The 15,327-nt window shown below is 34.7% G+C and overlaps 2 protein-coding genes across 2 annotated transcripts; both read left to right on the top strand.

Moving 5' to 3' along the window:
* The first annotated feature begins 1,483 nt into the window (after nt 1-1,483).
* LOC136780950 (uncharacterized) lies at nt 1,484-13,347 on the top strand. The gene is made up of 21 exons (XM_066739570.1): nt 1,484-1,893; nt 2,089-2,227; nt 2,454-2,704; nt 2,791-3,052; nt 3,125-3,305; nt 3,393-3,707; nt 3,785-4,133; nt 4,202-4,446; nt 4,830-4,919; nt 6,339-6,452; nt 6,828-7,056; nt 7,124-7,249; nt 7,323-7,544; nt 7,618-7,881; nt 8,044-8,509; nt 9,175-9,826; nt 9,898-12,402; nt 12,480-12,606; nt 12,691-12,818; nt 12,888-13,179; nt 13,238-13,347. The coding sequence occupies exons 1-20, from the start codon at nt 1,809-1,811 to the stop codon at nt 13,080-13,082; spliced, it is 6,945 nt and encodes a 2,314-aa protein (XP_066595667.1). The 5' UTR covers nt 1,484-1,808; the 3' UTR covers nt 13,083-13,179; nt 13,238-13,347.
* Nucleotides 13,247-15,242, top strand: LOC136780949 (protein D3-like). The gene is made up of 5 exons (XM_066739569.1): nt 13,247-13,382; nt 13,554-13,663; nt 14,005-14,125; nt 14,804-15,014; nt 15,098-15,242. Exons 1-5 carry the CDS (start codon nt 13,247-13,249, stop codon nt 15,240-15,242), a joined length of 723 nt encoding a protein of 240 aa, XP_066595666.1.
* The last annotated feature ends 85 nt before the right edge of the window (nt 15,243-15,327 follow it).

Here is a 15,327-nt window from a genome sequence, read left to right as displayed (position 1 = left end):
TTTCGACCCCTGGTAGTACATGATCTTCAGGAAACATCCTTGGCATGTCTATTTCAAGTATGGATATCTTCATTCAAAAAGTACCCTTAAGTTATCTTAAGAACTAAGGATTTTAGAAAATAACTGTTTCAATACTTAATTTTGGTACTCCAGAAGCTGTACCATGTAATGACATTCGCTTTACCCTAGGAAGCGTTTTGATCGACATTATTATATTTGAGTACTTACTGCTTTTGATGTGAAAAACAATATTTAAAAAAAAGTATCATAGATTATTATCACCTCCGTGTTTAAAAAATCTATATGATACTTCGTTCCTCATAGATCTATCTTAAAATTGTATATGAATTCTGAGGAGTACATTCAAAAGACTAGGAAGTATCATTTTAATCCAAATTACTCTTGAATTAGCTCGTGCGAATAGAACTCAAGAAATAACAAAAGATTGTGTCTGTTTAGGAGTTAATGGGTTAACCTTATAATTATTTAAAGAGGACCCTCATTATTGTCTTTCAAAATTTTTTTCTCTTGTAAAACAATATTTGGATAGCATTTAAGACAAATCTAATTTTCTCTGTTGGTTTAGGTTGAGTAAAACTATATAAATTAAGTATATGTATACGGATAATTATTATGCCTTCTGTCATTTTCTTATGTAAAGATGCGCGCAGCTCATTTTATTTATTTAGCTCTGAACTCTAAATTCCAGCGTTAAGACTAATGTCTTTCTTGTAAAAAAAATCATGCCTAATTTCTACCAAATTATAAAGTAAACTTTAATTCCTTGACAGCATATTCTTAAAAAATCGATGATTTTAGCTGCGATAGGACTAGCATAATATAATATATAACATATGATTTTATATGTAATTGTTTAGTGATTAAACAATCACAGTTAAAAATTAAGTAGAAGAGCACGCAGACATTTTCTTCAAATTTTGGAATCAATTGGTTAATTTGATAGAAGCATAAGCAATATAGTACGGTGAACAATGAAGAAAAACGTTGACCCACATAACCACGATTACGACATTTTTCACGCACTTTGCGTTTTAACGTTAAATTTTGTGGTGGACACATCATTATTGCAATTGCATAATAAGCTCATCGCGAGATGCGGTCTGAATAAATTTGCTATCACGTATATATTGGGATAAAAATAGTTTGTAAGTATTTACATTTGTTTATCCTAATTCTTTATAGAAATTTATCGTATTATGCTGTATATTTGATTGGTATAATCGATAGTATGTATATAAAATGCTAAAGTATTTTTTTGTCTTTATTTTTAATTATGTGTATTATTCACTTTTAACAATATATACTATGAATATGGAATAAATTTATTGAAATTTGATAAAATCTAGAAAAAATTACTGTGAATGCTGTGAATTCTAGTGGGCTTATTAGTTGTCATACGTCATATCCGGCCATAGAAATGAAAATAATGAAATCTGCAGAGAAGAAACTATACTCTTTATTTCACTCTGATTTTCTCAAATAATTCAACAAATGCTCACTTGTGGTCGCTGGTGTAGCTGCAGTGAGTGCAGTGCAGGCTGCAGTTTGTGTAAAGTTGTGTAAAGTGTAAATAGCATACAGATAACCACACGCATTATTATTGTAATTTGAATAAAAATGTTGAAATTATTTAATATTTAAACGTCTAAGGAAACTGTTGTTCCTATATGACTGTAGTTATCTACAATCAAAATATCATTAGATTGTAGTCCCTTTCATATTCATCCAGTCAATGAGTCGATATATCTTTTTATCTGATAATTTCTTTCCTCAAGTGTCAAAGAAGAATGGACTTTGAAAGTCCGGACGTTGAGAAAGAATTTCCAGGCTTGTATGCATCAGAATCAGCAAAGAAAAGCAACGAGAGCGATTGTATGTTTTATTGTTTGTAATAACATTTTCTGTTCAATCATAATAAATCTTTTTAAATTTTACGTTCCTAACCTTTTTCACGTGACAGCGATGATTGTTTCATGTGAACGCTTACAAAAATGTAGTGATAATAATTAGTAGTAATGCTTTCAATAATTCAACTTTCTAAGAATGATTGTTTATTGCATTTTATAGTTAGTGATGAAGGAGGTCATGAAAAACATTCCAAAAAAGAACTTTTGGGAGGAAAACGTAAAGAGAAAAAGGACCGAAAAGATAGAGGATATGCAGCCCTAGAAGGTGAAAGCTCACAGGATGAGGAACAAGAAACAAAGTAAAATCAGATTATTTATTTTAAATCATTTATAAATATCTATACAATTTTTTTTTAACATATTGGAAAATGCAGTAGGATTTAGAGCACCAACTAGATTTACTATTAATTACTTTCAATCCAATTATCATTTATCAATTAGTTTCATCTTTGTGTCTGCCAAAGGCAAGGCAAAATTAGTATGATTATTAAGTTATACCCAAATAATCTGTATTTAAAATTGCAGGAGTCCATCTAAATTAAAGAAAAGCAAGGCTTTTAAGTTTCCTTCAAAAAAAGAAAAGAGAGAAAAGTCTAGGGATAAAGAAGGTAAAGAGAAGGATCTGGATAAGGATAAGGATAAACGAAAGAAGGATAAAGAAGACAAGGATGTTGATAAGGAAAAGAAAAGTAAGGATAAGGATAAAGATAAATCTAAAATAAAATTAAAGGACCGTAAAAAAAGTAAACATGGGGAGGATTCATTGGATATTGGAGGTATATCTTTTATATTTCGATAATACATTCAATTCTCAATACTAAAGAAAAATATAAAATGTTGTAATGTGACTTGAACTCTCTAGAGGAACAGCCAATTTTTGGAGTTAGTTTGCATTTGGCAATTGAACGCAGTAGATGTCATGATGGTGTAGACCTTCCATTAGTTGTTCGTGATTGTATTGATTATGTAGAAGTACATGGTATGACTATAGAAGGATTGTATAAAGTTCCAGGAATAAAATCAAAAGTTCAACAATTAAAAAAATTATACAATCAACGGGAGTCCGTCAACATATCAGAATTTGAACCTACTACCGCTACGAGCCTTTTGGTGCTTTTCCTAAGGTTAGGTTTTTTTTTATTTTCTCTCACTTTTTGAATATGTGTATTGAATATTTGTTTGTTTCATTTAAACAGAGAGCTACCAGAGCCAATATTGGAAAGTAGTGAAACGATAACAAGGTTTGAACAGGCAGCATCAACCAAAGAAGTAGCTCAACGTGAGGCACAATTGATACATCTAACTCAACAGTTGCCATTATGTAATAGAACATTATTAGCATGGGTTATATTACATTTGGATCATGTAACTGCTCGAGTATGCTTTTTTCTGTTTGGTTTATAATCTCGTTTAATTTAATCTGTAAATTGAGACATATGTGTGTTATTAAACATATTTTTGCAGGAAAAAACGACGAAAATGAATGCACAGACAATTTCAATGACCCTGAGCCCTGTCTTGCAAATGAGTCATAGATTATTGTCTGCTTTATTATTTCACTGTAAAGCACTCTTTCCAGACACTCAGTTAACAAAATACATCCCACCACTTTCAGCTGGATGTACTAATTTACCAAATACAATAGAAAGCATAAGTGCTGAATTAGCTAAGCAAGAGTCTTTGCTTTCTCAGATTCATATGCAAATGAATGCTGGATTTGTTACTAAATCAAAAGAAGAAGAATTATGGGAAGTGCAACGTATGATAACTCAACTAAAAGTGAGTTAAAATAGTATTTAATGTAAATTTATCTTAACATATTCACCCCAATACAGTGAGATAATTTTATATTTTAGAGAAAATATAAAACTGTTCAAAAATTAGAAGGCACAATACAAAAAAGTTTAGATGAAGAGGTAAAATCGAATAATGAAGAAATAACAGTGGATTCAGTTGAGCTGAAAAAAGCTTTTGATGAGGAACAATTCATAAATGATAACTTGGCTGTGAAAAAGAATAATTTAAATTGCAATTTAGGGAATGTTAGTAGAGAAAAGCAACTGGTACCGGCAGAATTAAATGTTGGTAATTTGGAAAATAAATTTTCCCAGGAGAAAGACACAGTGGACTCTTCTGAAATTTCATCAATTTCAATTAGCACAAATCTGCAAGAGTCTACTGACACTTCAAAGAAAGATAAATCTAGTAATTGTCTTATTAATCATATATTTATTTTAGTAGTCAATTTAAATATTAATAAAAGTCGATTGCAGATTCACAAATAGAAGATGATGCAATTGATAGATTAAGGGAAAGTTTAATTTACGAAGAATTATTGAGTATGCAGGCACTGTTGAAATCACGTATACTCCAGGAAAGGAATGAAATAAAATACTTGACGGGGAAACTGGCAGAGTTAGGCCCAGAAAAGAAAAAGCCAAAGGAAAGAATTTATTCTCCGAACGAAGCAGAAATGACAGCAATTATTCAATTGTCTAAAGAAAATCAATTGCTCGAGGTAATATTGGTGCTTTAATAGAATCCCTCAAGCACTTTTTAGACCGAGATTTCTGGACATGATTATAGCGTTATTTAGTGATTGATTTTAACTCATACTATTTTAGTGACGTTGCGAAGTGTTCTTTTGTAGTAAATCAATTATATTTAAAAAAAAAGCCAGCAAAAGCAGTTTCAACAGTTTTTTTTTTATTGTGGCTATTTGACTGGAAAGAACAGTTTGCGACGTTATTACAATAGTAAAATGAATTTTCATTCTGTTGTCATATAACGCCATAACGTTGAGAAACATTTTTGATCTTTGCTCTGTAATGTTAGTTTGAGGGATCCCGTTAATAAGAATAAAATCTTCTTTATAAATATATGTATAATAATTATTTTCAGAAAAAAATGACAACTTTAATACGTAGTATTATTGAAGAGAAAGATGCGTGTGTTGAATTACGAGTTCAATTAGCAGTCCATCAAATGATGGCTAATACCTGAATTGTATTATGAACAATAAGTAATGAATATACAAAATCTGTTACAATGATCATATATATATATGCTATGGATATACTCTAACATTACGTTTTGCACAGTATAGACATATAGTTTATATGACATGTTATAATTTCCAAGTACTATATTCCAAAAATGGATTATGCTCGTCACAGAATAGATTCTGAGGAATGAGAGTGTGGTAAACAATGAATATAGTCAATGTATCTGGTGGATAATCACTCATTAAGTTTGTTCGGGGAGCACGCTGTTTTCGCTACAAACGCGCTGTCACCATCACTATCGCTTATTGGAGCGAAATAGCATTATGTATGAATAGTTCTAGACACTACGTGAATATCAAAATACGCATTGAAGATATGTATAAATGATGTTACAGATGAGTGTAAAAAATGAGAAATGGTTTGAAGAAAAAGATATGTATGGAGTGTAGAATAAAGAACAGAAAAGCTTATAAAAGTTTCTTTAATTCAACATGTTAAATGTTTTATTGAATTAATATTCATTACAGGTTCGTTTTAATAAAAATATTTTTTTTTTAAGACGTGATATACGGCTTTAATTACCGATATTATAAAAAAAAGCAAATTATACCGCCAAAGATGGTTTAATAAAAAAACCGTTTTGACATGAAGCTTGAAGCATAATTAATAAAAGGATAATTTGCACATTTGCAGTTTTTCTTATTTCAATGCCTCTACTGTCCACATAATATAGCCCTCTGCCTGCCCCAGTGAAACGTCAATAGTGGCCTCTACTCACAAACGACTGAACTAAATATTCGCGGTTTATTTCAAAGACAATTTCGCACAATTCCAAAAAATGCAACCGTAAAAAATTCATCTCTCACCCAACACAGTTAACAAATCCTTTAGCTTAACCTTGAAAAAATTCAATCTTCGGCAATGTAAAATTAATTGATTTATTTCTGTAACTCAAAATTATCAGTATGATTTAAAATGACATAGATTTTGAAAAAAATCCTAAATCGCCAAAAAAATTGTAAAAATTAATCAGAAACGGTTATTTTTTCAATCATGACTGATTTGAAAGGTGGAGGCAATTTACCTTCAAAGAGAAAGCCTTTAAAATGGTATTTAGAGTCAGAGTTTGCATTAGCACGTTATTTATACTCTGAAAAGAAAAAAGAAGTATACAACCGAAAGACGAGTGAAAATGTGGCTATTGCTAAAGCGAAGGGTATAATTTTAGTTAATTTTTCTGCATTTTATCATATTAAATGTACTATACATACAGGGTGATCGTTTTATAAGTATCCATATTGAATAAAAGGAAATCAATAATAAATATTGAATTTTCCATAGACGTGCTAATTTTTGCTTCGAGAGGCATTAAATAACTATATAAAGAGTATTCTAACTAGAGAAGTATAGGAATTATGAGGTCTCCTTGATTTTTGTATTTATTGTTTCAGATAAAACTGAATTAAATGCTCTACTCACAAAATGTCCACTATGGTACCAAGCTTTTTCGTACGAACAAGTAAGCTAGTACTGTATAATTACAAGGCGATTCAGATAACTCGTAAAATCCTTTTTTTTCGGGAACAAAACGTTTTACTGAAAAATGTTTCAGTAAAAAGTAGTGTGACTTGGAAGGGGACATAAGATGGTGCCATTTTTTGATCTTGAAATGTCATTTAGTGGTCGCAAAGGTCACCTTGAATTTTTTAAACAGGAAGTTTTCAAGGTCAAACCAAATGTATCACCCTACATCCCCCTCGAAGCCATACAATTTTTCTAAACAAATTTTGTATTTCAAAAAAAAAACAATTGTACAAAAGAAAGTCTGATTCACTCTGTATACTATGAAAATACATCTACTATATTTAGTTATTCATTACATTTTAAAACTCAGATGTCCAACCTTCTAATGTTGGAAAAGTCAATCAAAGCAGATTCAGAGGAAATGACAACCAGTAGAACGCAAAGGGCTCTGGCAGCAATTGGAATAATTTCAACTTTCTTCCAATTCGACAATAAGATGATACAAAAGCTACATGAAAAATCTAATCTTCGAGCAATTGATTTCTTACGAGAGGTTTACAAAGAGCTAACCGGCAATTATCTCGAAAACAACGGTCACAGTGAGTTATTCGAAATATTCTCATTATCAACATTCTGTTATTATTATAAAAATATTTTTTTCTATAGAAAAATCGTACGACTGCAACGAAAGGATAATATTAACATCAATTGCTATTTTATCACTACCAGAAACAATTGTGGAACTCCACAAAAGATTTCCTCCTATAAAAGTAGCAGCAAGACCACAAAAACGTAACTCATTGCTTACAACTGATATACGTTAGTGAAAATACATCTATATATACATACTTTGTCGTATTTATAGCTGCCACACCAAAAATACCAAAAATAGAAATTAAAAAATGGCCATACGAGGAGGAATTGTTTCCCAGACCAAATTGGGTTGATTATAGAAATAGTTTAATCGCATGGAAGAAAATATATGATACGATTCCAGTTCCAAGAGCTATTCTACCATCATCTGAGCTTGAGCAGCACACTTACAAGGAAGCTTTGACGAGAGGGAAGGAGAAAGATATTGAACTCCGTATATATAATATATAAGAGTACCTTTAATCATATAGAAGAAAAGAGACACCATTACATTATTCTTAACAAAGTTCCTAGGATGAGGGGTGGCACTGAGGAGATAAAAGCTGACCAGAAGAAAAGAAGAAAATCAAAGAAAGTCGTTATGAAGAAAAAACCAGATTCAGTCGTGGAGCAGCAGGTAATCGAATCTGTCAAAGAAACCGAAGATTTGAAAAAAGATGAAGACGCGATGGTCTTTGATATTCCACGTTTGCCCGACGAGAATCAAATATTCTCCTTCACGCTTGATCCAGTATCTACGGAAACGGAAAAAGAGGAAACGAAAATTTGTGGTAAAATAATCTTCAAAATTTGAAGTACTCGCGTAACACAGTAGCTTCTTGTTGGCCTTCTTATGTAAAATTAATTTTTAATGTAGAAACTATCGTGTTTATTAATCTCTGAAAAATCTTTTTTCGATTGATCGATATTAAAAAATTGTATTTTTCTAACAGGATACTTGAAGCCACCACAACCAAATAAAAAATCTTGGCTTGGTGAGAAGCATACGCATTATGTTTTGTCCAGAGTATCGAAGGAACCAGCGGTGTGTCCCGTAACGTTCGAAATGGATGGTTTGGCTAAAGTATCACCTTGTAACAGCGATGAGAGATTTTTCGCTGTGCTGAATCTGCCAAAAGACAGGCCGAAGAAAGTTTTCCTCGGTGGAAAGGAAAATCTGTCGACTAATTGGAAGCAGTGGCTGTCGAAAGCTGATGACGACTACAGGCAAATTGAATGGGAGGCGAATAAGATACTGAAGAGTGTAAAGGATATCGTAAAATTAATCGATCCTGGACCAACTTGCGATAATTGCTGCTCCTGCAGGCAAACCAGAAAATCACACTTAAAATGGCGAGAGACGAAAGTGCCATTTTTCGTCGTGGAAAATATTTTGCTAACTGATGATAAGAAACACAAGTATGATATATTTGGGGGATATTTGTAGCATACTAAGACACGTGTCAATGATACAGTGTTATTTGAAGATTTTATTTAAAGTCATCATACCATTTCAGCGACGTTACAAGATACTTTATTCAATAAAATAGTCATCTTTTGAAAAAATAAGATTTTAAAACCTTTTTTTTCACTTTTTCGTAAATCTGACTATTACTTTAGAAGGAGCATTTCGCAACGTTATTGAAATGGTATAATAAGCTCAAAATTGGTCATCAAATAACTTCGTATCTTCGACACGCGATCTCTCTGGTAATGTTGGTATGAAGGATTCTGGTAAGACAAACTATGAACAATGTTGGAAAATTACGAGAGTCGTAAGCAACTTTATAACTCGCGTTTGTCATAGTAAATTTACATAAGGTTGCAAAAGAACAATTTAATAGTTATTACTGCAACGTTATTATTGAATACTAAATAAAAATTTTATAAAGACAGTTGTGTAGGTAAAAAGCTTACCCATTACTTTCGTAATAATTTTTACACTAAATTTGTTCAGTGCAGTCTTATTTAAAAAATTCTAACTATAAATATTCCCTATCTACTTTAAGCCATGATCAGTGGATCATTAGCATTAGATTATTCTCTATTTATATTGTTCGAATAAAAAATATGTAATTTCGTAGATTGGTCGTTGGATCTATGTCCCTTCACTCACCAGCTCCAACGCCTACATCGTCGGAAACTGATATACCAGAAGTGATACCCTCTTACGACGTAATAAACACAGTGAATCTGATAGAAGGCCTGACTAAGGAGACGGGAAAGCTGAAGAACAACATTCAGGGTAGCAAGAGGGAAAAGTTTCATGTACCAGCCAGGATAATAGAGAAACCTCCACCACTGCCACCGAGGAACGTTCCACCTTGCGAGTGTGGGATACAGAAAATCTTCAACAAAGGGATGGACATCCTAACGACGAAAATTAGCAGCGACAATATTCCATGGACAAGGGAACAGACTCTTTGCTACGGAAAGAAATTCAGACCGGACAAAGCTGCCCCATACTACTGCAAAACTTATCCGATTGACAAATTCTGCAGGAAGAATCCATTTGTTAATGACATTGCCAGCATGAAGCGAAAGATTTTGCACGAGCAGGAAAAGGCCAACAGAGTTTATCCACCACCCGAGAAGAAGATGTACAGCGTGGCTGATATCCCACCTTGTGGAGATGAGCATATGATGAGCCTGTGCGGAGCTCCATGGGGAACCTTGAACATCTGGACTCCGGAAGAGCTGAAGGAAGCTGAAAAGCAGCGGATAGCAGTTTTGAAGGTAATTAATTTTAAAACGAGGACTTAAATTGTTTTTAAATTACAGTATGCTCTTGTATCGTTCATCTTCAGGCACCACCTTGTGGAGAGAAACCAGGACGCGCTGTGTGCGAAGGTCCTTGGGGTGCCACGATTCCGTTGCCTCCTCGAATTAAAGTGAAGAGGGATGACGAGGACTTTGAAGAAGAGGAGGAAGAGGAAGAGGAGGATGACGAGGAGAAGAAGAAAAAGAAGAAAAAGGTGAAGATTGCCGAGGAGGAAGGAGGAAGACCTAAGTATCGCGACAAGAAGTGTTACTTGAGTCCTGAAGAGATGGCAACGAGGAAGAAAATAATAGCTAGCAAAATGGCTGTAAAGTTCGTTCCTGATCAAACTTATCAAGGCTACGATGATCCTTGGAACATAGGCAGAGTTGCTCCTAGCATGGTTGAAAGTGTGACGGATTATGAAAAGGGCTTGAAGCTCTCGACTCCGGAACAAGTGGAAGCGAGGCCAGTCATTAAGATGTCGAGGAAGAGGCTTAAATCGCTACCTAAAGGGGATGATGAGAATAGATTTGGGGGTAAAGGGGATCTTACGAAGAGGGATAAGAGTAAACGTAAGGGCAAGGAGAATGGGAAGGAGAAGAGTAAGGAAAAGAGTAAGGAAAAGAGTAAGGAAAAGAGTAAGGAAAAGAGTAAGGAAAAGAGTAAGGAGAAGAGTAAGGAGAAGGTTAAAGAGAAAAGCAAGGAGAAGAAGACCGACGGGAAACGGAAGAGCAAGATTGGTGCTAATTTAAGGTTGAGGGGTGGTGCGTCGGAGAATGATGACAATGAGGAAAATAGTTTAGTGGATTGTGTGAATGATGAAAATAAGACCGGTGAGAGAATGGAAAGTAAAAGTGATACTAGCGAGATTTTAAGCGATGGAATATCGGAAAAGAATGAAAAAGAGGAAAGACTGAGGGGTGGTGCTAATATTAGGAGAAAGAAACGAAAAAAAGGCCCGTTTGATTCGAAGGAAGCGAGAAAAGCAGAGATGACGAGGCTGAAGAACATGATGAAATCCTTGGACACTTATCCACATCACGTTGAGCCAGCAACACTTCCTGAAGAACCACCAAGAAAATGTCAGCCTGCTACCCCTATTGAAGATCTGGACAAGATCTCGCCCACTGTGAACGAAGATGTAACAGCTATCAGTTCGGTAAGGAAAGGTCCTTGTGGCTGGAGAACCAAATCCGAAGAAAAACTGCCTGCAAAAAAAAACTTGATCTACCTAGTGGAACCTGACTTTCCCATGGAAACTGTTCCCGTTCGTCCAGGTGGGAGACCTTGCACCTGCAGGGAAATGAGAAACAAAAAGAAAGTCCAATTACACACTATTGGTGGTTTCATGGACAAGACTAGTCTGATGAGTGAAAAGGAGCCTAAAGGCAAACCTAAAAAGAGGCCTGAGAGATCAAATACCAAACAGGAATACGTGAAACTGGTGGAAGGGGTGGTTTACCACACACCACCCCCGAGTCCTCGTAGAAGCGACGAGTACCTCCCCGAATACGAATTGTACGACTCTCCTTACGAGAGGTGCAAAGTTAAACGATCCAGCAAGTTCCAAAAGCTAGTAGAAAAGTATTTAGGAGCGAAGAGTCTCGTGACTGGTACGTTAAATGCTGCAACGTCCTGTGGTTGCGGAGAGGACGAAGAATTAAGCGAACAAGAGAAAGAGTTCGCAAGGATCAAGGAGGCTCTGATAGAGTCCTTGGATCCAAAAGAGAGATGGGCAGTGGCACTAAATGACATTGGTATAATAGACTATTACGCAAATTGCAAAGACACTCTCGGCTGCCATCTGAAATGTGGAGCAGTCAACAAACATGGATGCGGAGAGAAGTCTACCAGGCTAAAAGCAATGAAACCAGTCTGCGAGTGCAAGTACGAACGCAAGGTCTATGAGTACAGAGAGGGGAAGGTCAAGTGGAGGGAGAGGCTCGCCAAATTAAAGGACAGCGAGAAACAAGCGTTCGTTAACATAGCGAGTGTTTCAAGGCCGATAGAGGAGGAAGCAAAATTGCTGATCTCCAACGTGAAAAGGATACCGAGGGAAGACGAGTTCCTCGATGATATTCACTATTGCGTCAATGGAGTGGCGCAGACCAGAATGTTGTCCGAGCCTACTCGAGTTGTCGAAGGTGTCAATATGTCTTCACCCTTCATGACGCCGGAAGTCAGCAAATCGATACTTCCGGTGAGAAGGGAAATCGCTGAAGTTAGACCAAGCGTTGGTCCATTGGGTAGGGAAGATCCTATCGTCAAAAGAGATAAGGAACGTAGACGAACTTATCTGCAGGAGGCTGCTAAAATGATTTACGAACCAGACTTTCTGACAAGTAGTGGAACGGCCTATAAATCCTGCGAATCTCCCTGTATACCACCGGAAGTTACTATTAAGCCGTCGAAGACGCGAAAAGGAAAGGGAGGAGGCAAAGGTAGGATGAAACGTCGGGCGAGTAAAAAGGATAAGGAAGAAAGGATGAGGGGTGGAGCTGACGATGCGCCAGTTAAAAAAAAAAGAAACAAGTTGCAGACTCTCTTGAAGGTTAGTTGATTAATAATTAGAGGAGCGATATTCTATGCACAACTACAACTGTACCTCTGATTATACTCGATGCACAGAGAGAACTAAAAAAAATGGCTGCTGAAGATTTCCTATTCGCAAAATTACCGAGATCCCACTTGATGCCTGAGCTTCAAATTTGGCTTATGCACAGGAAAGGAGTTTACTTTAGTCCTGAAAATAAAAGTTTGCTAATTGATTAATTTAATGGATATAGAATAATTAATCGTTTATCTTATAAATGCTCTTGTTCATTTTTGATACTGATAGAAAATATAATGCAAAGCTCCGTTTTCAATTGGAATTTATTGGAACGAAAAGGACAACCGAAAATTAGACCTCCACCTTTGGAAACGAGCGAGTCGAATTATGATAGTTTCTATAAAGTCCGCAAGCAGGTATGGAGAGAAACGAGGGTTATTTGGTATAATTTTTAAACGAGGAATTTTATGAATTGCGATTTTTAGGTCGAGATGAAGAGGAAGCAGTTCCAAAGCAAATCACGAAAAGCGCGTGTGCGACTTGCGAATTTGTTGTGGTCCACGATGCACTATGAAAAATTTCCATCGACGTCGTTCAAACGAGCTTATTTCTCTTATTTGCCTTCCAAAGAATGCGACGGTTTTGTGTTCAGGCCATGGATGAGGAACGAGTATCGCTAGTGAAATAAACTGCATTTTTGTTTTTTATCTCTTATTTTGTCTACGAACCAAACTGACTCGAGGGCAAAAAAATCTTTTTGAGCCAAATATTTGAGTGGTAAGCCTTATTTGTTGAATGTAATAAAATCACATGTTAACTATGTCGTCCTTGGTAGGATACGAAAATGGTGGGGGCTCCTTATATAATAAAGCAAAGATTTTCTCCGGGAACCAGTTTCAATCACTGCAGTCCTACCTGTAACAACGATGAGAAGTCTAATATCAGGTATTTAACCTCGCTCTGCTTACATATGCACGTCAGTAATTTTAAATTAATTTTTGTTGATCCTGTGCAAAGGTAATTTCAATTTTTCTTTATTTCTACAAAATTCTTAACAAGTGTGATTTTTACGGAAATTATTGTTACAATGTTTGATCGAACGACGCTGACATAATATCAAGATTAATAATTTTATAAATAACTTTTTTTAGTTATTTGCCTCTGCCTCATCGGTACAGCAGCTGCGGATGTTGATTCTAAGTTTCGAGATGCAAAAATTGAGCCGGATATAATAAGCAAATCACCCAACGATAAAATTGAGGTATTTGTTATATTCTATGCGCCAGAGCAATTTGTTTATTTCTTCGTCACATTGCAAATTCAAAAGTTTTATTTTAACATAAACATCTGTAGTGATTTTGTACACGCTATTAGATTTTGTTTTCATTATAAATTTGTGTAACTATAACACTTTATTGTTACATATTTTTACTCCTTAGGTGAATATATTTTCTAATTTTCTAATTACAAAATTTAGTAATGAAAACAATACATTTTATAAAATGTACAAAGTGATTACAAGTAGTTTTGTTAAAGAAAAAATTATGGATATGCAGTATTTCTTAAGAAAATTTAATAAAAATAATTAATCTCGAATGACAGGTAAAGTATGGAGATAAAGAGGTAGAGTTTGGAAACGAATTGACGCCAACCGAAACCCATCAAATTCCAGAGATTCACTACAAGCACGAAGGAGGAGTACTTTATACATTGGTATTAACAGGTTAGAATTTTTTCCTAAATTTGCAACTATAAATTTAGCTTGGTATACAGTAGAATTTGTAATGCAAGATTCTGATGGATAAACACAGAATGTATGTTTGCTGATGCTAGCTCATACATTAGCTTGGCTTCGCTTTCACCAGTTTGAAAACCTGTTTTCATCTTGACTTTCTTTTATGCATACAATTGAGCTCCAAAGTTGGAAAGTATTTGAAAAAGAAATATAATGGCCAATAGAAATTCTTTCACAAATTTTACTGGCTAAAATCCAGAGCAGAAATAATTAAACCTAGTTTATTGGATTATTTTTAGAAAGGGAATACAATTTTACATTAGCTGATTATCATAAATAATTTATTATTACTACACTTGAAACATTTTATTATGCAGGTATTGCAATTTATAATTTACATGCATTTATCTACTTCTAAATCCTTTGCAAGTTTATTCACTGATTTATCTACTGCAGGCAAATTGACAGTTACTCTCAATTTATTTTATCATCTTGTTCACCAATAAAGTAATATTTTTACCAACACCTTGGTCCTTCTATTACGATATTTTAATGGGCCAAAAATTCTTAAGTTTAGTTATTTTTATACAAATAAATGAAAAAGCTTTTTTTTAAAATAAAGCAACAGGAAATAACGTCAATATTTAATTGTTTCAATAAACATAGATCCTGATGCACCCAGTAAAGGCTACAATCGAGAATTTCGTCACTGGATAGTGGGAAATATTCCAGAGGAGAACGTGGCAAAGGGTGAGGTACTGGTAGAGTACGTTGGCCCAGCAACTCCTCAGGGTACAGGGTTACATCGTTACGTTTTCCTGCTATACAAACAAAATCAAGGAGCCATCACTTTTGACGAGAGAAGACTCGGTGCCAGGTTCGTTCAGCCCTAATTGAGTATATTTACAGGATGTAAATTGAGATGTCAGCAAAATCACTCTGTAAATTTATTTATTGCAGGGATGGTCAGGGTAGAAGAAGATTCTCTGTCAAGAAATTTGCAGAAAAGTACAACCTTGAAGGTCCAATAGCTGGAAACTATTTCAAGGCACAATACGACTCGAACGTTCCAGAATATCAGAGAGCCTTGGGCTTCAATTTATAACATGTTTATTTGTTCTGCAATTTAAATACGTAGAGTTAACATTGACTTAAATTTAGAATCTCCAAATTGTCTAAAAGATCAACCT

Source organism: Prorops nasuta, unplaced genomic scaffold, assembly GCF_024137725.1.
Source record: "Prorops nasuta isolate Cenicafe-Biocafe unplaced genomic scaffold, Cenicafe_Pnas_1.2 PNAS00021, whole genome shotgun sequence".
NCBI classification, from domain to species: Eukaryota; Metazoa; Arthropoda; class Insecta; order Hymenoptera; family Bethylidae; genus Prorops; species Prorops nasuta.
The sequence above is the reverse complement of the archived record's forward strand: the minus strand, read 5'-3'. Positions and strand labels throughout refer to the sequence as shown.

Bases quoted from the DNA above. Each gene is read 5' to 3' on its own strand.
- LOC136780949 (XM_066739569.1), top strand. From the start codon at position 13,247: ATGGTGGGGGCTCCTTATATAATAAAGCAAAGATTTTCTCCGGGAACC. The intron at 13,383-13,553 runs GTAATTTTAAAT...AACTTTTTTTAG, and splicing joins CTGCTTACATATGCACGTCA to TTATTTGCCTCTGCCTCATC. The intron at 14,126-14,803 runs GTTAGAATTTTT...CAATAAACATAG, and splicing joins TTATACATTGGTATTAACAG to ATCCTGATGCACCCAGTAAA.
- LOC136780950 (XM_066739570.1), top strand. From the start codon at position 1,809: ATGGACTTTGAAAGTCCGGACGTTGAGAAAGAATTTCCAGGCTTGTAT. The intron at 3,306-3,392 runs GTATGCTTTTTT...ATATTTTTGCAG, and splicing joins TGGATCATGTAACTGCTCGA to GAAAAAACGACGAAAATGAA. The intron at 12,819-12,887 runs GTATGGAGAGAA...TGCGATTTTTAG, and splicing joins TCTATAAAGTCCGCAAGCAG to GTCGAGATGAAGAGGAAGCA.